General features: G+C 39.9%; 1 protein-coding gene across 1 annotated transcript in view; it reads left to right on the forward strand.

Moving 5' to 3' along the window:
* The first annotated feature begins 6,357 nt into the window (after positions 1–6,357).
* The window catches only part of LOC128366846 (A disintegrin and metalloproteinase with thrombospondin motifs 16), a 51,143-nt gene continuing 32,323 nt past the window's right edge, over positions 6,358–25,177 (forward strand). Inside the window, exons 1-5 of the mRNA XM_053327614.1 lie at positions 6,358–6,447; positions 6,615–6,702; positions 9,491–9,849; positions 20,898–21,249; positions 23,810–24,012. Of these exons, the coding sequence (XP_053183589.1) occupies positions 6,358–6,447; positions 6,615–6,702; positions 9,491–9,849; positions 20,898–21,249; positions 23,810–24,012 (1,092 nt within the window). The remainder of the gene's footprint in view (positions 6,448–6,614; positions 6,703–9,490; positions 9,850–20,897; positions 21,250–23,809; positions 24,013–25,177) is intronic.

Here is a 25,177-nt window from a genome sequence, read left to right on the forward strand (position 1 = left end):
AAAGAATCCGCCATCTCTGATAAAAATGTTACAGTCTTTTTCCAGGCCAAGATGAAGGCAGTTATTATAACAGTACTGCTTACACAATACAGAGGTGGTGAACTTTAGCAAGCTCTCACCCCTGCAGAGTGTCATAAGACTAGCCACTTTGTTTTTAGGTTTCACCCCTCCAGAGATGCTCTTTCTGCCCCAGTGATCACATACAGCTCACTACCAATAATTAGCACAATTCTCCAGCCCTTCATTTTCATCTCGGACTCTCAAACCAAAGAGAGAGAATTGTTGCATTCTCAAGGTAACATTATCTCTGCAGGTTACAACCATGAAAGGTGTTAGCTACTATTACATCCAGTCTGAGATATTTGTATAGTTTTATACATTTTAGATATAAACAGCTAAGCATTGTCTTGTCTTATGTGATTTTTTAGGACCCATTTTGTCTTTCCTATATTTCATTAAAAAAGAAACATTATACTGTAGTGTTACGACTAATCAACATTTTATCAGCCAGTTGATATTGCCCTTTCATATTTAATGGAATCAGATGCAAACACCTATGAAAAGAAACAAAAAGATAGAGGTGGAAACAATCTGTGTATATAGTTGAAGTTATGGGTTTTAGTGGTTTATCTTTTAAAATTAAAATAAAACATAACATATTTATCTTAATTACTTACAACCTCAAGTAGTAACCTGTGACCTAAACCATTAACTCTGCTAGTGTTGTAATTAGAGGAATCCATGCACTCAAAAAGTAACTAATGTTTTGATGGGACATTTGTTGCCGAAAATAATGTGCAACTGATTGGATTAATAGCCTAAACCACTACTTGGACAGCAATAGATCAACACGATGATTACCACTATAAATCAGATTAATCAGGACTATGTCAGCTATTATGTCCCAATGTGAACTATCGCTGCTCACGTGATCAAACAGGGTCAGAACAAGACCTCCCACGCTGCAACACTTCTCGGGCCTACTGATGGAGAGCACTGACATCAGCACAATAACTTGACTAATCAGTGGTTATTATGAAGACTAATGCTTGAGTCGCTCAGCCGTGTCCAATACATTATCAAGTTCAGTGGAAGCTATTTGAAATGGAGGGGGTGAAGCAGTACTGTAACATGTTCCAAGTGCAAATTTCCACTGACGTGCTGGTGAACATGCAGTACCAACCATCTGCTGTCTGCTGCTAAATAACTGCAACAAATAAATAACTGCAAGCCTCCATGATTTCACCGATTTCTGTCATTACCCACAAATGTCCTAATTTGTCAGTGGTTTAGAGCAACATAACCGCAATCTGAAAATCAACTCACTTAATTTACAAGAGGCAGATGAGGTGGCAACTTATTTTTGGCCAGTTACATACAGAACAGTATTATTATTCACACACACACACACACACACACAAACTTCTCTCTCTCTCTCTCTCTCTCTCTCTCTCTCTCTCTCTCTCTCTCTCTCTTTCTCTCTCTCTCTCTCTCTCTCAACTATCATTTTCTTCCTTCATGCATCTGACTTCATGTTAATGCTGACGTGTAGTTACCACTCATCCAGCTAGGCTGCAGTAGAGGTATTCAGTACATGTACAAACAAATCTTTAACAGTCATTCTTCAAACTGACTATAGTGAATCAGGATTGTCACTGACTGAATGAATAACTTTTAGCAGTGGAGCTCCTCACTGGTGACTGAGAGCATCATTCTGTTGTCCATTCAACCGTGATGAACAGTATGTTAATTCCTCATTAAAAGCTAATTAAAAGATTGTGAAAGCCACAGACACAATCATAATGTGATTACTGATGCAAATAAGTGGCTGATAACATATTAACCTGATAAACAGTGATTCTATAGTGTAGTTCTGAAGAAAGTCAGAATCACTTATTGAAAACTGCAGCAGAATGAACAGTGACGTGTGCACTTACTGTTGTTTGTCCTGAAATGCATCTTTGCTGTTGCTTATCTTAGAAAAATAGTGAAGTAACAATATAGTTAGTTACAATTAGTCTTTGTACTGAAAGAAACTATGCGAATCAGCAAAGTGATTTACAACTTGAGGCTGTAGTTGCACTGCTAAAGACATCACATGTGGCATACTGCTTTGAATTGGACAATGTGAATGTGAATGACACTGTCAACCAGTGCTTATGGTTTCTAGGTAATATGAATAGTCCTGGTATGTGAGTGGTGAGAATGGAAATAAATGCTAACAAGATTTGTTCAATTGATGTTAAATGTAGATTTTTCTCAACCAAATTCAAATTAAAGTGCCATTCAGGATGAACACATAAAGGTTACCAGTGCTGCTATTGAACCAGAGGCTTCCACTGAATCAACTGTTTTTGAATGTAATCCCAACTTGATCTTCATGCTCTTGCACTTTATGCTGTTGGGTTTCTTGCCAAAATACTTTTCATTCAGTTGTTCAGATATCAAAGTATGAAACATGATTGCATCATTTTTTCTTTTCTTTTTTTAGCACAGGTCAATTTCCATTAGCATTTATTCCAGCAGTCTAGGAAAGGATTCTTTTAATTAAATATTAATTAATTTAGTAGGTAGCATATATATTTAAGTATTTATTTACTTCTGCAACCCTTGCGATTCCTGGCATCCACAGCAGCTACTTCTTAACTAACTCACTGTCCACTGTTCTCCACACTTACTTATCATGTCTTTTCTTTTAGTCACTCTTTTTCTGCCCTCCCTCTCACTACAGTTCATCGTCTTTGGCTTTATTCTCTTCCAGCTCAAACGAAAACCAACACAACTTCAATGATTGCAGAGCCTTATTCCTAAATAAATAGATAGTGACATTTGCACAATACATTTACATTTTGAACTTTTTTGCATGGTCACATACATATACAGCTTGATGCATTTTAAGTTTGTATTATTTGTAACTTAAAATATAGCAATGTAAATATAAGTCCTCAGAAATATAAAGTAAGATTTATGAATGACTGGGAATAGATCCAGCAGTGGCCAAAAGCCAGACTTCTGCACCATCTGCAAATATTTAGGCAAAACAGTTGTTTCACGGCCAAGGTGCATGGTATACACTTGATAAGGTCAAGACAATAACAGTTAAGGCACTAGTATTCTTTGACAGTGATGCAGAATTTCTGCAAAGCTTGATGAAACCTTCAATCATCAAACTAGCTTGCAACCAACGTCTCCCCTTGCTCCACTCTCACCTTCATCTTCTTCTCCCACCTCCCTTCACTTCTGCTCCCTGTCAGCTCTCATCAGCCTCCCCTCTGTGATGCTCAGAGAGGAATTTTACAGCTGCTGTCAGCTTACTACATACACACACATACACACAGACACATGCACGCAAGTTCACACTCAAACACACATAAATATATAAGTGCATGCACACAAGTACTGTCGCACACTTGCACACATCCATATGCACACACCGCTTGATGACACTTTTAAAACGCTAATTAAATAGGACCAATGAGTGAAAATTACTTTGAAAGACTGAAGTAAAGAGAAACTTTAAGATCCACACTGAGACTTCAAATCATTCATAACAGCTGCCAGAAACTTACGCAAAGATAATTGTTTTAATGTGCACATTCTTTATTTTAGACAATTATACAATCAAACTCTTCCTGTAGTAAGTATGTTTGCAGCTTGTCTAATGTGAATTGATGCACTGTAGTGTGAGACAATATGTACATAAGTGTTTGTGTTTGTGGGGGGGGGGGGGGGGCGGTTGGATGTGATGGAATGATTTTGTGCCAGCTCTTTCCCTTTGTACATTCCCAGATGAAAGACAGGCAGTCAGGCAAACAGTCAAGCTAAAAGAGAGACAGGCGGACAGACAAACAAGCAGTCAGACAGGCAGGCAGACTGTGAGGCATTACAGGAGCTCAGGGGTTCAGAGGTCAAATCACTCACGGCAGCTAGCTCAGTTCGGACTACAGGGGGTTTCTTTATGCTCAGCCCCTTCAAACAATAAAGAGTCTTCTCCTTATTTCTCAGCCTGCTGTTTCGCTCAACTCGCACACCCCCTACAACGAAGCACTCTACTGTACATCACAGCACAATGCTGTCAGACTGTTTCAAAGTTCAAAGGTTTGGAAACTTTCCAGTCACCTGTATACTTTTGCATTTGCTGAACAAACATATAGACGTGGTTTACACAGAAATATGCTAACAGTATTCTTTCCATACATTCACATACCAGTGACCAGTGAGTATTCTATTGCAGTGTGTGCACACATGTGTGCATGTGTCTCTGAGACTAAGTGGTGTGTGTGTGTGTGTGTATTAATGTAGGAGGAGGAGGGGCGATATGACTTAAGCAGCAGCTGACGCTGTAAAGATTTCCTGAGCGTGCAAACATATGGTTAGAATTTTTTCCATGATGGCATTTCATCACTGATTAAACCCAGGATCAGCAAATTTAGGGTAAATCTGGAAGTAAGTGTTGTGTATGTATCACTTTTATAGGTTTAAACCATATTACTCCCAGGTTGGGAATGTTTTTACATTTACTTACTGTAAATGTCTTACCTGTATGGAACTGCATTTGGGAGATAGTTCTTACAGTAAATCAAATTTGTCATTTATTCCTCTCTTGTCAATCAACAAAAACAAATTCTTCATGTGTGACACTAATCTAACATGACACAGACCATATGGATGATGCAGCAAGCACCTTGCACTCCTTTGAGAAATAAGCCCTCGGGACAGAGTGTCACCAAGAGCTGAAGTCCCATCCCTCTTTCAGGTTAGCTTCTGTTCCACTAGGATCCAGTGTTCACTGTAATTTGTCGTATGTCTTCTCTGCATTGCTGAAACACGATATCTGCCTATTCTAATATAAATGGATGTCTACTGTGCTGCCTAGGAAACGTTAAACATCACAACACCTAACAAAGCAATATTATTTTTGTAAAATTATAAGCATACAAAAAACAGGCCCCTTATTTATCAGTTTTGCAAAAATTAAAGAAAAAACACACTGCAGATGAATACTTGCTGAACAGTCCATAACTTAAAAAATGGTGGTATAACTCACTTACCTCTGCACCTCTGATTCTTCTCATTCTTAATCAGATATTCTGACTTTGTGCCAAAAAGATCACACTGTAAACCGTCACACATTTATTTCTCCCGACTGCACAGCAGAAAATTCATCTGGTTTTCTTTTTGGGGAGGATGAAATGCTCCAGAATATGAAACAAGCGCCCCCAATCCTATGGCTCCCACACTCTTAAGCACTTCCATGAATGATTGTGGGGAGTTAGGAAATGTTGGCACACTGCCTATCAGTGCAGCTGCGGAATACGGGAGAGATGGGAGAATGACGCGCGGATTAAACAGGGTCAGAGGTTAAATTTCAGACTGTAATCCATCACAAATTACTGATTACCTGCTGCAGGGTGTAATCTCCAGATCATGTTTTGGGTTTCAAGACCCAGACGACTGAACTCAAATAAGCATTTTCCTTCCTGTGTGCATTCTTTAATACTTTGAAATGCATTATCAGTGGCCTGATGTAGGGCAAAAACATAAAAAGTTATTGCAGTCTGCTTACAGTATATGTAATTTGTCACTTCCTCACCCTGCAAGTTCAAAGAGCATTGTACCTGTTTTCTTCTCTTTATCACACACTGGCTCTGTTTCTCCCACACACACTCTTCCTGAAACCTGAGAGATGGACACAAACTTCATCTCTTAGCACAGGTGTCAAATGTGATACAGGCTGCAGGCTGTACTTACCAACCCCTCACCCCACACCCCCAAGCCCTCCTCAAAACACATACACAGCTCCCAAACGCCTTGTGCCTTCAGTGCTCCCTCAGCAAGCTCAGGGGGGAAACAAACTGGGACAGTGCGACTTTCATTAGAGGTCTACTATTGCCAAGACGAGACACGGCCTATTTAAGACAATCACATGATTTTAGTGGGAGTCAAAATGGTCCGCGGGGGTCACTGGGTAGAGAGAGAGGGAGCGGAACTTTGATCGAGCGAGCGAGCGAACGAGCTAGAGAGAGAGAAAGAGAGAGAGAGAGAGAGAGAGAGAGAGAGAGAGAGAGAGGTTGCATACTGGTCGGACTGTGGAGTGGAAAAAAAGAAAATGACATGTCGGGAGAGAGGACTTGAGTTCAAGCGATTCATCGGGATACTCTGCTTGGAAATGAATGGAGACCAAAGTGGCACATCTGAAGAAGCCTGCATCTGAAAGCCGCTGATGCTTCATTCATCACAACTAGTCCCGCAGAACTGCTGCTGCTGGTTGGACTTTTGGTTTATTTGAGCTCAATTGGGACAAGTGTCCTTAGTCATTTAGGCTTCACTTTTTTGGGGTAAAGGTGATCCAGAGACATGACTTTCTTAAGGATTTGTGCAGAATGGAGAGACTGGACCCAGCCGTTGTTCTTTTTCCATCTGTTTTGCTTTTTCACACTGAGCGAAGTAAGTCAGTTGCATGATCTCCGCTGCGCCTGTACGCACATGCATGCAGAGCTCATTAAGTTGTCAACACTTCCAACGACAAAGTGCCGAGTTAGAGTCATTTTCCGTGATAATTTGCGGGGTAGCTACACAAACCCAGTCACATTTATATATTTCCTTCCTTACAGAGCGTGCTTTTAAATAATGGTGCTGACAGGACTGAATCTCAAGGCGCATCAGCCCTTCTCCGATCTCTCAATTTACCTCAGCACACAGGTGAGTGTTTCAAACTTATCAAAATGTCAGGCTTGCATCAGTGTTTCTGTGGCTGTGATGACAACGAAGATGCGGGTTTTAGTGTGGCAGTGAGTGCAAGGGTTTATATTTTGCTTTTCGGCGCAATAAGATCAAAAGTAAAGTCATCCAGTGCATCATCCCTCAGCCAGCCAGGCAGCATCAAACAGCGCTCACCTGCAGAGTTGTGCCTCTCGTCACCGCTGGGGGGCGCTCTGCACCCTGACACAGAGCCATCACTGTCTGCTGCAGCAGGAGAGCTGAAATTGGTTTCAACTAGAATTGTTTAATTGTGCAAAAGTTGCAGTAATGTTTTTCTGTGGAGAATAATAAGAGATTAAAGGATAAGTATAATTATGTCTTTGATTTAAAAAAACACAAAAATCTGTCCTTTCATTTAAATAAATCAAATAAAAACAACACAAGTGTGTCACCAAAGCTTTTATTAAGGATGCATTGGTGTCTGCTTATAGTTGCTTAGTTGATTCAGTAATTAATGCAAGCAGGAAGCAAGAGACTCTCATCTGGTCTTTGTTTTGTCGATCTAACCCCATGCGGTGTGCTGAGTCAGCAGCTGCTTTGGCTGTGCATTCTCCTTTCTCCTTTTTATGTTGTTGTTGTTGGGGTTTTTTTTAGTTAACATGAAAAGCAGATACATAGACAAATAATCAAACATCAAAACTGCTCACACTGGGCACATGTGGAGATGATCTGAAGCAGAGGAGAGGGGGAAGCCCTTGTAACTTCTGTTTCAGATCATCTCACAGCTAGAGCTTTAACAACTATTGCTCAGTGTTAATGTGTTTAACATTCAAGCAGCGATGTTAGAATGGGTCGGGAAAGAGCTCACATGTTCAATCTTTTGTTAAATCTAAGCCAAGGTACTCGTTTGTTAGACTTCCTATCAGTACTAATGGCACTCAGGAGCCGCTAAACCAACAAACCAACCACTGCGGGATCTTGTCTCAGTCCATCAGACAAGATATGTGTGCTTGTGTATGTGCTCTGTTCCCGCAGACTCTTTGTTTGTATACTGTCAGACATGGGTCACTGCAGCTGGTTTTTGAGTTAGGGTGGGACAGAGTAGACTAGGTGTAAATGTGTGTGTGTGTGTGTGTGTGTGTGTGTGTGTTGGGGGGAGGTGGACAAAGTGACATCGAGGAAGACCATTTACTGCTTTTGCCTAAGTGCTCTGGTGTCTCCCCAGAAAAGGCTTGAGACTTGGAAGTTAGTGTTTGCTCTTTGCAGTCCTGTAGCTCTGTGGCTTGACCGCGGCACAAACACGCGAAGGTTTTGGAGATGTGCTTCTCACTGTGGCCACCCATGTCATGGTAATGCAAGGTACTTTAAATAAATGCATCCACTAATAAGCATATGTCATGTTGTGTGGGTTGGGGCTTTAAGTCAACCTCAAGATGCACCAAATACCCAAGTTCAAACCTCAGGCGCTTGCACTGCCAGTGATGACACACTGTCTGTCACCCTGCATGTTTCTCCCACTGCCATAACATGTCTGTCTCTGTGCTATATTTACTCATTATTTGGGCTCACCAAAGCAGGTCATACTGTACAGTAACAGAGACTGGCTCTTGTTGACTGTAAGTCCAAAGTTACTGTTATTTCTGTCAACTTTTAGCTGATAAACAGACCACATATCGCTTTCCCGTGGAATGACTGAACATAGTTGCCACTGTCATTACAACACACTACTAAAATCAACAATGAAACCATTTTATCTGTTTGCTTGCTGGTTACTCATAGACCCAAACTGTATCAGGCACATAACGGTTCAAGGTGTGCAGTAGCTTACAGTATCAGGCACCCTCTATCACCATAGCAACAAAAGTTACTGTGTAAACACTATATAACCTATAGGTTGATGTTTCTTCTCCAAGCATCAGTTGCAGAAGCATACAGGTATTGTTACATTCTGCACCATTTCTTCTGCTTGTGAGAAGTATAACCTCCAAACTCCTGAAGACAATGACACGGTTCAAATGCAGGATGTCCAACTTGCTGTACCAGAGGTCAGCCTCATTCTTACTCTTGGCTGTGTCTACTGTTATTATTTCTTCTGGAAAACCAATTTTGGAGCAGCTCAAGAAGTCAGCTTCTCTTTTGATTTGATCTTTGGAGGAAAGCCTGTTAGTTTCTGTGGCCACACCGCCATTAGACATTTAACTGATCTGAAGAGGCCAGGCTTGCGACCTGCCACCATCTCCCTTTATGACCTGCAGTTACCCAGCCTGAGCTGTAGTAAAAACTGTAGTAAAACACTAGGTCAAACATGATTCATTCTCCACTGAAGGGGCTTGTGTTGAAATTGTCTAAAACCCTTCCTTTTCTTGTAACTCTTTCTTGACCCTGCCAGCAAAAGTATATGAGGCAGGTCAAGGAGAATTTACAAAGGAAGAGCGAAGAGGTTGTAGTTTTTATTCAGTTTATGATGCAACTGAGTTAGCAGCTGACACAGTGTGCGCTACATCACAGTAAATGATGTTGACACTTCAAATTAGTACAGACTGACCACAATGACAGTGTGTTTTACTTTTGCCAAGTTACATCAAAATATAGTCCATGACATCTAGTATCAAAGCTTTCAACATGACCTCCTCAATATAATAATACTTCTCAATATATTTAATATCTCTATTGAAGGAGTCTGTTTTGAAACCAGATTATTTTGATGAATTTCTCTTTTTTTTCTCCATAACTCCATTCAGTTTTTAAATCTTATCCTCTCACTGTCTTCATCTCTCCCTTTGTCCAGAATATGACATTGTAACTCCATATGAGGTCAACCACCAAGGTGTGTACATCTCTCATGAAATTACCCACCACCAGCTCAGACGGAGGCGCAGATCCCTGACCCCAGATACAGTCTCATCAGACACTGACAGCAGCAGTGAAACAGTCCACTTCCGACTGAGTGGCTTGGGGCAGGACTTCCACATGGAGCTCAGGGAGGCCTCGGAGAGCTTGATTGCACCTGGCTTCACCATCCAGGTCCTGGGAAAGAACGGCACCAAGAGCCTCAGGGCCTACCACCAGGACGACTTCTGCTTTTACCAGGGGTCACTAAGGTCAAGGGTCAACTCTTCAGTGGCACTGTCCACATGCATGGGGATGGTGAGTCTGAATGTGCTCAGAGTCGGGTTACGGGAGGGTTTAGATGAGAAGGAGGAAGTAGATGAGTCAGATGAGGATTTGTTTGCATCAATGAAAAGGACTCCAAGGTTAGGTGGTTTGAAAACATGTACAGACTCTTGAACATTTTTATTGTATTTCAATTTTGGCAGCATTTGGATTGATATACCAAGCGAGTTATTACACCCACTGAGTCTTTGAGCCAAATGTAAGAAAATTGGCTCATCCTGGAATGGCTGATAATATAAACACAACATTAGTGCTCTTGTCATGCTGAAACCCAGGGAGAGAGAGAGAGAAAGAGGCCAGTGACCCTTTTTTGGATTTTTACTCAAAGTTTAGAAAACACAGAATTAAGTTTAATACATAACATGTACTGTAATTTTGGGTTAGAAGATATTAGACACCAGATGCCAATCAGACACTGAGCCAAATGAAAGACTTACTGTAGGTAGGAGGAAAGGATGAAAGTAGGAGAAGGAGGCAAGAACCTCAACTTTATTCGAGTGAAAAGTCTGCAACTAGGTCTAGATAAAACCACAAGACACTGGATTTTCCTTTGACACAGACACAGTCAACAAGCAGTCAGTTCTGTGAAGCTGGCTTTTGTACAGCACCCTCACTGCGCTGTGTGGCTGGTCTGGTCAGAAAATGTACTTACCACTGGCGAGGTTGGCAAGTCATGCACAGAAGTTTCTTCCTTCAATCTGCCCTGCATCATTAGTGGCAGATCATTCCATGTTTGCCTAAATCAGCTAATGAATAACTAATGAATGGAAAAGTCAAGTCTGTGAACACCAGAGAATGTTTAATCGAAAGCCAGGAAAATCCCCAAGAACACATACATGCCAAAGATGTCAAATCAATGTTTTGGTGGTGTTTCATCATCTTATTTAGCATACAGTATACTGTTTGACCAACATTCATGGCTGACGCATGGTGTACAATACATGGATATGACATTTAATTTAATATTTCATTCTTTAAGTGGCAGATTTAGTTGTTTTTAAATTTGGTTCTCATTTCATAAACAATAATCGTTGCAGTCAGAGCACAGCTGGCATCAAAATAGGAAGCTGACTGTGTTCAAACAGCAAATTATTGAAAACTTAATAGAACTGAATTGTCTCATAAGGAAGGGTGGGGTGCGAGCATGTTAATGGATAGCAAGTGGGTAGCAACCTAACTTGGCAATTTAAGTAATTTAAAATTAGCATGATACAGTACGTCATATTGAAAAAGCTACCCAGTTAATAAGCTGATATCCAATTCCAAAACTGAGCTTATTGGTGTTGAAATGATTGGGCAAGTTGTTTTTTCTGTTTTGTTTTGTTTTTGTTAGGTTGGAATGAAAAGTGTGTGTGAGTCAAAGACTAGTTTTATGTATGTTCTATGGTAATTAAGGGGAGAATGACATTAAGTAAGCCTAAGTGAAGCAGCTCCACCCTATAAGACCCCAAGTGTTGGATTGGCCCTTTTAGCAGTCTGGACTAGAGAACAAAGGACTTTATGAATACATACGTAATCCTCACAGTCTTGAACTCACATACACACATATTCATTTAGAACTCAACAATCAGACAGAGTGCTGTAACTGGGCAGTAGGCAGACAGCTCCTGTTATGTTACTTATTTGCACTTCAATGTGGGCAATCTTGCTGCGTCTAGCTTGAAAGAAGGGATTGTGTCTTGAGGACAATCAGGCCAGTGGTCATATATGTTTGAGGTTAAGGACCTCGGTACAACAGAAAAGAAAATTAAATATAGTCATTCAGTTTCCAGTCTCCAGTACAACCACATTTCACTTTAGCGTGGCTTTTTGGTGTTTTTAATTATAATAAATTCCAGGCTTGTCTTTGCTGTTTGTATTTTTATTGTGGAGGATCTCTGCTGTGTCTGAGAATTGCCCTCTAAAACTACAGACAGAGAATGGCACATCTCCAGGGATACTTCTTCTCCTGTGTGTGTGTGTGTGTGTGTGTGTGTGTGTGTGTGTGTGTGTGTGTGTGTGTGTGTGTGTGTGTGTGTGTGTGAGCGTCTGTACATGTGTGTCTGCATTTCAGACCAGAGCCCAATAAAAGATTCAGCCAAAAGGTCCGGGGTTGCAGAGACTGTAAATGTGGTTCTCACGACTGAGGCTGGCTAGGATGGACGGGGTCAGTGCATCATTGGGAATTTGACTTTTTCTGATGTGAATCAGGAAACTGCAAAACTATATCAGCAGGACAAAGGTATTTAGACTCATGGGGAAGGCCAAAGATAGATAACATTTTTCCAAACAGGCCAAAAGGTCACATATATTCTGTTTTATACCAGTATATTATATATCTGACACTGGATATAAATACTCTTTTACATTCATTCTTAATTTCCTATATTTATTTAAATTATGATTCATTGCAATAGTATGTATTTATAATATAGATAGATACACATTACTGTGAAGTGTAATGTGTGTAGTGTGTTTTTGTTTGTGGCATACACTTATTCAAAAGTCACATGTTGGAGCACACATAAGTTTTGTGAGTTCTGGTCAGAACTTACAAAGTTCACTAGGCCACCTAAGAGCTCATAGGAGACCTTGTACCTTGGTCAGGTTCCTATTTGGCAGGCAGCAGGTAAATATTGACCAGAGGGACCCAAATCAATAGCTGTATCAGTGAGAGCACCTGGCCTCTAACTGCACCACAATACCACCTAGATGAGACTAGTCCATTACTCGTATTTGCTCTCACATTGTTTGAGAATTGCTTGATAAGGAAATTATGTTTTCAGAATTGAACCTGATGTAGACATCACATATTGGATTTATGATTTTGTAAGCCATTGTCTTTTCATCAGTCAGGTAGCACTGTTTTTTATTAATCGCAAAACTTTGTGTAGTCAATCACAATTAGTTGTAAATTCTTTGCACTTTTAAATATTTGTTCAAAATGTTCTGTAAAAGGACATTTTGTTTATACTCTTATCAACATGGGAGTGGACAAGATGTGCCTGCTTTATACAGATGTCTGCATTTATTGTTGGAAACCAATTAACAAAACAATGGCAAAGATTGGCAGGAACTATCACAGGTGCAGCTTTTAGCTTTTTAAACATATGCTCAAATCATAACTTATGACAAAATCAAGCTGAACAGGCAACAGATGGGCACATTGGCCTGCTAAATTTTCCATTACTTAGTACTGATTAAGGATCACTCCCTGGATCACTCACTTCAAAAGCAAATCACACAATGCAATGTGTCCAGCTTCACATGGGAAAAATAAAAGGCTCACAAAAACATCCCCTTTTGCTATGGGATAAACAGGATAATACAAATTAAAACAAACAATAAATTGAGCAGGAAACAGTGGAAAGGGAGAAAATTATTTTTGCTCTCTTGTCATCCAGGTTGTGTATCCTTGATATGGTGGAGGCTCTCAATGGCAATTCAAGTGCAGTCGTTGGATTCGATCCGCATTATTTCACAGTGACCCTCATCCTCCACAATGTTAACTGGGCTGTAAGCTGTAGCTACCCATTCAGCTGTGGTTGTTGAAAGCTTGCTACTTGCTATCAAGCATGGTTTTCTGAAAGTGGGAAGGTTAAGGGTTTGCAAGGCTGCCTGCATTAGCATTAACTGTGTACTTCACTAGCAGATGGTATTTAAGACTAGATGAAGCTGAACTTGCAATTCAAAACATATTTTCCTTAATGCATTGTTCCTTGCTAGTTGCCATCCAACTTAATGCTAGAGGACTAAATTACAGTTGAGGCAAGTTCTGCTTCCATAAATATTTTGCATTATTTATCTGCATTCAGTGACTCACATATTCTTTCTATCTGTTAGTGTTTTCTCAGGCTGCCTAATGGATTAGGAGAAAAGGAAAGACAGAGGGAAGATAAAATTGAAAAATGTAAAGATGAAGGCTATAAGGGTCATTGTTCCCTCTGTGTTATTTAGAAGTACTGAAAACCCTTTGTATGGAGTATTACCTTGTAAAGCCTATCTATAAATTGTCTTTTAAACTCCCCTCCTCTGGCAGCCCATATAGTGGTTAGCCAGGCTTTGATGACAGTAGGGAGTTCAACCATAAAAATATTTTACTTACAAGCAAGGAATTGGTGGAATAAAAGAGAAATCTCACTGACTCCACTGTTTGAAACTCTGCAGAGTGACACACTTGTTGAAGGGAGATCATAAAGCACGTCCTTCTGTGTTAACTTTATGCTGCAGTGTCGTCTGGTTTTTTATAGAGGTGAGGATGTTGAGGTGTGAGTAGAGTGCCATGCAGGCATACTCTTATGCTTCAACATACTTTAATGGTGGGCACAGTACCTGCTTAACATCAACATGTTAGCATGGTCATTGAGAGCATGCTTACTTTAACATTTAGCTCAAAGAACGTCCAGAACCTGCGACTTTTATGTTCACAAGGCAACAACATGGGTGCTTACACTGAACATAAGCACAGAACCCCTTGTCTGTTTAGTCAAGTGACAATTCCAGAAAAGTTTGTTCAAACAAGACGACCACAGCCTTAACAATGTTGACAAAATGAGAGAAAGGTAACATTACTTTGTGCAATTCAAGTATGAATGGAAAGTAAGAAAAAAATGCAGCCACAGATGGCTGGAAGACGCAGACAATATGATGTCTGTTTGCAGCAAAGTTCAGTTTTATATCTCAGCAGTCTCAGTAAAGACTACACTTATAGCCATAACATGTACTAGTGGTTACTCCAATAATATTGAAATAAGCTCACTGTAGTTTAAGAAAGATCTTTTGACAGCAGCCATGTGGGAAATCAGACCATGGAACTGCTCAAACTTCAAGACAGTCAACCAAATTTTCTTACAGGCCAGAAATCCAACAGATCATCCAGGAGCCAGATCATTGATAGTTCAGGCAATCAATTATTGGTCGTAAAACCATAAAAATGCACATTAAACAGCAATGAATCTGGCAGAAACATGGCCAATATTAGTCGAGGATAACCAATCTAGGGTTCAGACTTTATTCACTGAGTGTTTCTGGCTTTAGTCTTGTTAGTCTATAACTTATTGTTTTCAGCTCGGTAATTTTGTCTGTCGTGCCACCACATGCTGGTTATGGTTAATGTTTCATATTTCACACAACCTATTATTTTTATAGATAAACCCAGTTTTGGTTGCCACAACACAGTTACAACAGCATCTTATATTGCTTAATTGCCTTGCTCTAAGGCATTGTAATTTTGAAAACAGCTCATCAAGTACTGTGAAGGAGAATTTCATATTTTTACAACTCTACAACTTTTTCCATTTAATCTCTTACACATCTCTCTCACATTTGCCCCTATAAATATAACATAACCATCAATCACTCTAACTTTAAAGAAAAACCCTTCTAGCTTTGTTTCTGCATATATTCTTGCCTCTAAATGTACGCCATTATAACTGAGCCTCACCTACATCTATATCTGTTTGTAAAATCTAATTTCACTCAGACTTCTAAAGCACACCTTCCTTTTGCACCAAAAGGATATGCTAAATGTCCTCCCACTACAAATCACTTGGATGTCTAGTGTTTTCCTCTTATAAAAGGACGGGTGTGTTTTTTGCCCTGGGGCTTGTAGTAGTATAATAGAATGCTGCACACTCAACCCACCTCTGGGATTTCCAAGAATATGTGAGAGATGGTCTATTGATGTGATGACGCTTTGAAAGGCATGCAGTGTGGTCTTGACAGGTTGCTATGATCAGTTTTCAAAACATGTAAGATCAATCAAATGATCTTGAAGGATAGTTACTTAAGTCAATTTTGAACATATGTTGACAGACCTCCAGTTGGTGTAATGTGGACAACTTGCCAAAACATGACTAAGGTATGGCTTGAAGTGAAATCGCTAATTGATTAAAGAATCGTGTCTTATACTGAAGTGTGTTGTCAGAGTATCATTCTCATTTTCCCAATAAGCCCTTTTGACAGTAAGCCAAAGTTTGAATCCCAGCCTTTAACTGTTTGAAATGTAGGCGTGATGGAACCAGTTTGCATGCGACAAGCACTGTAAAGAATTACTGATGTACTTTGGTGTGTCAAAAGAGGGTTTGTTTAGAAGGTTTAAGTTATTTGTTGCACATGCTATAGAGGAATAAAACAGTGATGGCAACCTTCCCATTTTTGAGGAGTTGCCATACATCAAACCAAGGGTGGTTAATGAGTAGATCTGCTTATTTTTCTTAGTTACTGTATTAAACTTCAGTATATGTACTTTTCATGCCCTCAGACTGAAGTTGAAAGGCATGCTTTGACCACAAACGTCAGTCAGAAATGTAAAATAAACTACGGTAACAAGTTTTTGGTCTCTATCCCATGAGAAAGAGCAAGTTGAAGTGAGCCAGAGAGAACCATATACTGCACACACAGTCAGGTGCACCTTGTAATGCACTGAATGCTTCCCCCCTCAGTTCCGTTTTTCTGCAGTTTTTTCCCGTCCCCCCACTTCATTCCTGTCGCTGCTTGTCTGGATGCGTCTGACTCCATAGAGTCCAGCTGTTTGCGCCCTCCCAAGTAGTGTTTCAGCATTTTATGACTGCTATTTGCACCTCGTAGAGCACAGTGTGTAATCTGATGACTTTGGCTATTTGGGAAAGGCACTAGCGTGACCTAATCTCTTAACATAGTGGCTTGCACACACACACACACACACACACACACACACACACACACACACACACACACAAACACACACACACACACACACACACACACACACACACACACACAAACACACACACACACACGCACACACACACTTCGAGGAAGTAACAAATGCATGTTGTTTTGTGTGAGGCCATGCTTAAACTTAAAGACTATATGAGTGTTTACAGGCTAAAGACATCATAAAAAGATTTTCTGTGTAGTCTATTGGCTGTTAGGCATAGTAAGACAAAGTAGAGGACACAGGTTGCTTATTTTAAGGCAGAAACATTTTGCATTCAGACAGTCTGGTCTTTGTCTTCAAATGAAAACTTGCCCTACATATAAAATATGTATGTTTTAGAAAGAGCAGAAAATCTACCAACACAAGTTAAATGTGTGATACAACATCAACATCTGGACTAAATTTCTTCAGCATAGGACAAAAACACAAACGCAGCATTCATTAAACAATAAGAAACATAGATCTTTCTTCAGGGAAGAAACAGTCTATTCAGTCAGTGTGACAGCCGACCAAGACGATGTGTAGAGAGTGACACGTGGTTCTTGTTATGATCAAACACAAGCCATACCAGTAGTAGATTCTCTTACTCAGCCTTGCAACAAAAGGCTTTTGGAAATATTTCAATTTCAAAAACTCACAGTTAGATAGGCTATAGATAAAGAAATGAAAAACTCCAAGCTGACTACAACTTTTATTAGGCACCAAAATTTGAATTTGTTATATAGAATTATATTATGACAGTGATAATATTGTAAAGAAAGCATAATCAGCAATTTACTTACATACATTGAGAGATGCAGTTGGAAATATGTTTATATAGTGATCTCCATGAATCATTTATTTTGCTGTGGGACAATTGTGTTATATAAAAATACATTTTGACAGACGAGTGACTCTGCCAGTAAATCTATTTTGCACCAATGTGATGACAGCAAAAACAAACAAAAACCTCAGCACCAGTGTTGAAAAAGGCTATTCTGGATATGGAAACTGTAGAATGTGGTAAGGAAGAGACAGCAGTGACAGTCACTATGACATGCAGTTGTAGCTGTCATGAAGCTCCTACTTGTTGGCATACCTCAAGTGGCATTGTTTGAAAGGCTTTGCAGCTGCTGCATCATTTTTCAATTTGCCTCCTCATCAATATTCAATAGTGTAGGGTAGTATTCAGATGAAAACAGTGAATGCACAGATGTGTTTGAGGGAGAGTTGGCAGTATGTGGTTTATTCAGCTCTGAGCACATTTTCACAGTAAATATATAGCTCTTGTTAGAGACCTTGTGAACTCCACACTACTATGTAATACATTTCTATTGCATTTCCTAATCAAGCAGTCCAGTCCAATGTTACTGCTGGTAAGACAGGCTGCAGGTGTAAATCCTATGATTGTCTTTCTCCATCTTTTTCCATCATGGATTTCCTCTTCTTTATCTCTCTTATTACTGCTGTCAGAATGAGTTAACCATAAATAACACACACACACACGTAAAACCCAGATTTTCCCGATTATTCTCCTCCAGCGAAAGCATCAAATGTCTGCTGTCCACTGTGAATCACAAGGCACCCGTTTTCCCAGGAGAGCTGATTTAGCTGCACACTAATGCCCCAACAACCCGCCCAACAGCATAAATACTTAGCGTGTGAAGTTTTGAAGGCTGACAGCAGCTCGGTTCATGTCGGAGGCCTCACCGTGACTTGGAACCAAATTATGACAATCGCCTGTGATTACACAGCGCCGGGGCGGGTGCCACGTGGATGACAGGATCACGCACCGGTTGTCACATGTGATTGTAACCAATGGTCTTGGCTTGCGGTTTGCCGGCAAGGATTATTTCTTGACCACTGGCAGGCAAGCTACAGAAGCTGGTGATGCATTAACAAGCATTTCCCTCTCTCTCTCTCTCTTTCTCTCTCTCTCTAGTTTTCTCAATAATTGATCCCCCCACCCTCCTCTATCCTGTTCCTCAAATCAAACTGTTGTATTGGGGTCAATCGTTCACAGTCAGCGCTGTCTCATTGCATTGGATTGTTAGGGAAACCGCAGCTCTAGCCTATTAGGGGATTTTAACACAGAGAGTAGAAATGACAGTGCTGCTGAGTTGTGGATGTAGCAATACATGCACACTGTCTGAGATGTGAGGACTTCATTATGAAGCATCCATTGTTTTGTTTTTTTAAAGGTCCGAAAAGATTGTAATCTTCTCAGTAAGTACTGGTCCATAAAAGTGTGTTTCCGGCTGTAAATATGTCAACAAATATGTTTCTGCATCTCTGTATGTGGTTATCTTTTGTCTGAAACAGCACTTACTGTATGCTGGGAAATGATCATTATCTGACACAGAAACACCTGAAAACAAACAACTGCCCTCCTCCTGGCTTGTGGTGAGGGCATAAAACTTAAGAGTGGGATTTGAACAACAATGACATCTTTAGGAGTAAAACACACATATGCATAGTTTAGGTTACAATTTTTAAATCTCTGTGTTCAAATTTTTGCTGATATAGCTTTTTTTTTAAATGATTTTTTTTTTACAACATATGACAGAGAATAAGGAGCCAATTTGGCTGCTATCGGACCAATAATGGATAAAGATTTTTTTATTATTATTTTTACAACATCTGAGAGAGAATAAGAAGCCAATTTGGCTGCTGTAGGACCAATAATGGATAAATGCTTGAACTTTCTTTAGCCACAATACGTGATGAAAGCTGTAAACTGTGGAGTCATTGTGGTCACAGCAGCTTACACATCTGTACTGGCCGGTATTCTGAGTTCATCATTTTCAGACTCAGTGCTTTATACAGTCACAGTATTTTCCAAGGACTGCGTTTCACTGGTTTCCTGATCTGTGGTTGATGTGCTGGCAGAGGCCGTAGCTCAAGTTAGTAAATGGTGATGAAATGGGGAAAGTCAGTACTGAGGATCATTATAGCACCATCAAACACATCTCGAATATTGCTCTGCATTAGCATGATTGACTCATTTCAACTCCAGACACTGACTTAAATGCACACATTTGTAGACATACACATTTACTTATACATGTGTAGTGTCTCCAGCTATCTCCCATCCATCTTGTACTGTGTTGAGGCAGATTTACACTGTCTCTACACACTATCTCACACATACATCCAATGTGCATATACAATCACCACAGGCCAGCCACAACCTCACCACTGCCACTGTGGCAGGCAGTTTCTGTCAGCCAGCGGACGAGCTGCGGTGACGAAGGACCTCACATTCCACTCGCAGCTCACAGTGAAAAAAAAGGGAGACTGTAGTCAATTAAACATATTTTAGGGAAACCGCTATTACTGCCAAACGCAGTTACAGTCCAAACACTACGTGCCAGCTGACTGTCAACACAAATGTGGTGCGTGTTTGGAGAGAGTGAGAGAGACAAAGAGAGAGGCAGAGAGCAAGAGAAAGCAATCTCTAAGTGTCTGAATCTGCTGTGCTGACAGCAGTTTATTGAAAGTGGAATATGAAAACTGGAAATGTGTCTGTCTCATCGGTAGAGAGACAGAGACAGACTGAGATAGAGAGAGAATAAGGTCAACTGAACAAATACTTTGGTGAACTTTTAGAGATTTGAAATAGGCTGTCCCATACTTATCCCCTGAAATGGAAAAGGCACTAATGGAACCAGTTCATTAACATGGTCCTCCATTACAACTGCTCAAATATTGAGAAAGATTCCTGACAGATAAGAACTTATTTTTAAATATGGCTTCTTATAAATCTTATATTCACGATAGGTCAGAGGCCACATTTGTTTGCTAGATTTCTGTGGGAATATTTGAACTAAGTGATATGAGCATAAAAGAGATACCCCCTCCTTTTATCGTCACACACAGCTCTTTAGTTTCACACAGTTCAAACTCTTTTAATTTAAGAGAGACTTATTTAGATTTTGCTCAGATAACGCCTGACCCCGAACAGCGAAACAGATGTTAAACATGAATAAACACGGTCAGTAATTGAGGCACACAGAGGTTTAGAGGGGTCACTTTCGCAGTGACCCAGGAGTTGAGTCTTGACTAATTGCTGACAGAGACAGATTGGGAAGCTAAACGAATAGCTGGAGAAAGTTATATATCTGTGATATATGACTACACCCCCCCAGGCAGGTAGAGAATGTGCCAGGTTTTAGGTGTTGGACATCTTTAGGAAATATACTATCCAGGCCATTTTTTAAAAATATTATTACTATAAGCTTGAATAAAGGTTAAATAAGTTGATGTCAAAATGAATTAATTAATTAAAAGCAATTTTTTTGTTTCTTTTGGGTCCCCATATGGTGCCACTGCTGTAAAGTTAATGAGACTGTTTTGCCTCTAGTCAGGTCTGATCCGAACGCAGAACGCGGACTACTTCCTGAGACCCGTGTCCCGCATCTTAGCCCAGAGAGAGAACTTCACAGCACCTTCCAGCCACCAGCCGCACATTCTCTACAAGAGTGACAGGGACTCCCCGACAGAGCAGAGAGGTCATGAGCCTCAGGCGCTTCAGAAGAGATCCACAGACTCAACTCCTCACAAATCATACAGACACTTTGTTGCCAAGAGATCCACAGACTCACAGACGAACCCAACCTCCAACACTGTCAGTGACCACAACAGCCATCGCCATGACGATGACTACAGAAGTGGGGAGAAACAGAGGCAACACTTCTGCGGGAGACGGAAGAAATGTATGTAAGGGCAATTTCTCATTCTAATCCACATATAGCAGCATTACTACAAACAGTACTGTCATATACTGTATGTTCATGTTGAAATGTGTGAAAACTGCATTCACTCTCCCTGTATATGTTATTGGGTTTTTGGTCTAATTGGAAGCAGGCACTGATAGCATACCCTTTACATAGTTGAACATCCCAGTTATATTTCACAGTTGGGTTTAACTTACTCACCTATATTCTCCCACCTAAGGGATATTTAACGTTGGATCCTTTTTTTCTTTAACTCACTAAATTAGATTATGTTACATATTTTCGTCTGTACATTTTTTCTGAAAAATGTCATGTAGTCATTGGTTAACATTTGACACTTAAATAAGGAAGTTCCCACCTATAGGTGTACTTCTCACATTGAACACGTTAGGCACTGCCATAATATATTCTTAAATTTCCAGATATAACTAAATTAGGGGTTTGAACTCAGAGAGGTTAGGCCACATTTTGAGAAATTATCACTTTCTCACATACATCACTTACCAAGTCATATCATTGTAATTCTGTTTGTTGATGTTTTCAGTTAACTCTGTTAGCAGCTGACCTCCCAGGGTTGAAGTAGGTTGGTAACACAGAGATATCACACCAATAATAGAGTATGAGTTCCCATTTTAATACAGTGTATGCTAATATTACCATATCATCTAAAAACTCTTTCAGTACTGATGCAGTTAGGACAACACTAATGTGTCTCATTTTACAGTGTAACACCACATAAAATAACAGTTTGTGTTAACATGTGTGGCTGTTAACACATCGTTAGACCTGTCTGTGTTAAAGAGAAAAACAACATGTCACTGGATTTACAAGAAGGTGGATTGTAAATACTGTAATAGAGCTTTTTTTTAATTGGGCAGATGTTTTATATTTGGCAGTCAAAATTTCACAGAGAATTTTGCAACTGTGGAATGGAAATCATCATATCCTTGTTAATATTTTTGATGGGTTTCCTTGGAAAATGAACTTTCATTTCACGTGATGACAAAGGTTTCCTCTGAACAATATTATCTCAATTTACACTGACAGTTTTTGGTTGACTTCATCAGTGACATAACCTTTGAAAGGTTAAGGGAAATGTTTTATATTCACTTTACACTGTGACGAATGTTTATGCTCAAGAAATTACCTCCAGATCAGTTAACATTGCCGGTATCACAGGGGTCAATTCCAAAAGAGCAGGGATTGGACTGGTACCACCGACATTACCCTGCAGAACCCCAGCTGTCTGTCCCCTGTGAAAACACACTCATGTTTACATTCCCATAGGATGACATCAGTGAACACCTGTGCCGTGTTTTAGTTAAAAAAGCACTTTGGTTGCTCACCTGCTTTCCGCCTATATAAGCAAACTTTGGACCCTTTATAGTTTATCGTAGCCAGGCAGTGATAGGTGAAAGTTTTGATAACCTGAAAACATTGAAGTGGGGATTTGAGGTGATAACATCAAAAGCTGCAATGGTTTGAGGCTGTGCTTTGCTTTGACTGCTTTGTACAATTGACCTCATGTCACAGAGTAGAAGTGAATATTGATGTGAGATGGTGCTTGTTTCCCAGACTCCCAGACTCAAAAGAAGAGCAAGTATTTGCTGTTAAGATTGAGTGTGTGTTTGTCTGAGTCATATGTACACTTAACACAGTGATGATAAGTGTTCACTGTAAGATTATATTGTGAAGTCATTCTAATGTACGTCATTATTTTTTTATAATACAGCTTTCCCTTTTTATCACACACTGATTTTACCCACAAATCAGAATTACATTAACTAACAAAGTGTACAAAAATGTTTTATAAAAGAGATATGTTAATTCAGATATTATTTGCTTTTACATCTAATAATTCATAAAGAAATGACTTCTGTCTACAATAAACTGACTTTGTGTTACATCTGCACAACATGACATTTCTTTCTTCATGACGACACCAAGAACAAAATTAGTTTGTGGCACGTAAAGGTTCTATTTACTATACCTGCTATTGCATTTACAGAAAATTTGACTTGCTCTAGTACAGTACATGACATGACTGGTTTTACACTATACTTAATGGTAGCATAACACTGCAAGAGCCAGAGTCAACAACAGAAAAAAACTCGGTTTGCAGTTTATCCATGACATCAGGTCATGAAAATAAGAGTCTAGTTAATCATCCAGAATGCTTGTCAGCTACTTGCCAGGATCGCTGGTTAACACTCACAGGGAAAGGTGGCCATTTAGCTGGTGGCTATAGTTCCATTTGAAATCTTGTGAAACATACAGTATAATCAGCTGTGGGAAGGAAGGGTTGTATATTTGTAATGGACATCATAACTGCTATTAAATGACTATTATATGAACTATTGTTTTTTCTTTCATCAATCACTTACAACCCCCAGTACCACTGAATTGTTTTGACTCTGCAGCCACAGTGATTTTCATAACGATTAATTCAGTCTGTTAAATAGCTGCCACATCCTTTTGCTTTAAACGTTCATATTAATGAATAGTAACTCCAGTTATCTCTCTCCATTGCTTCTTCCAGATATGCCCAAACCTCCAAAAGAAGATTTCTTTATGCTTCCAGATGAATATAAGTTCATCCCCAGGAACAAAAGGGCAGTGCTGTTGAAGAACCAAGTCAATCAAAAGCTCAACGTGGAGACTCTGGTGGTGGTCGACAGAAAGATGATGGACAACCACGGCCATGAGAACATTACCACATATGTTCTAACTGTGCTTAATATGGTGAGGGAAACCTGATTATTAGCACGGTGATATAAAAGCTAAAAGAAAGACAAAAACATAACTTTCTAGCTTTGATTGGAGGTGTAAACCAGCTTATTACTTTGAATAACACATGTGATACAGGAATGTTGCACAAGGTCATACTTGCCAGACTTTACTCTGACTTCATAAATGTTCTCTTGTGCTTTATCACACATCATCAAGGACAATCATCAGCAGACATTTATTTGGAAGCCATAGATAAATTCATCTGGAGTTTGCCATATCTTGGGGTTTAGTGACTTGACACCCCTGTCTTCCATCCTCACTTATCAGACAGAGTACATCTATAAACATGAAACTGATACCTGGGTGAGATCATTGCCGCAGTGCTCACAGTGTCCCCCCGTCTCTCTCAGCTGATCTGCAAGCAAATTCCATCACGCTCGTTTTGCTACTTAATGACTGACTGACAAATCCAAAGATAATCCATCTATTTTGAAAACACAGTTCCCTCTAGTACAAACCAAGTTGGACCAGTCACAGCCCGCCTCAGAGGAGTCACCTAAATACAGTGTGGAGTTTCACTCAAAACAGCCAACCCACTACGCCACCTGCAAGCTCCCATGGGCTTAGAAAGGGACAGGGTATTTAATATTTGTTGAAAATTAATCTGATACACTGCTCCAGCATTCAGTTAGATTTATGTTTTCTTTGTGGCAGAGTGGAAAGACCTCAGAAAGATTTTGTAATTACCAAAATAAAAAAACACAAAACACTGAAGCTCTATGGAAACTGGCGCAATTGTTTCTATTATGTGGCAGTGAAAGCACAGTGATTCACTCGATCTGTAGAAGAGTGCAAGACTGAAAATCTGTCAAACACAGGTGTTCCAAGAGATCTCAGTTTAAGTACGGTAAGTGGTTTTGATTGCCTCTTTGACCTTTAGAGTTTTCGCTTAAATCCGGTAACAAACCACAGCCGTGCGTCTATTCATGAGTCAGCACAGAGGAAGACCAAACATCAGAAACATAAGGAACGAATGGGAGATTTCCTAAAGAGAAAAATGGCTTAGTGAGTGGCACCTGACGTATTCAAAGGCCTGAGACAAAGACATAGAGCGAAGTAGAGAAAAAGATCTGAAGTCCATTTTCAAAGCTCAAACAGTTGTGATTGATGGTCAGAC

Source organism: Scomber japonicus, chromosome 10 (assembly GCF_027409825.1).
Source record: "Scomber japonicus isolate fScoJap1 chromosome 10, fScoJap1.pri, whole genome shotgun sequence".
Taxonomy (NCBI): Eukaryota; Metazoa; Chordata; class Actinopteri; order Scombriformes; family Scombridae; genus Scomber; species Scomber japonicus.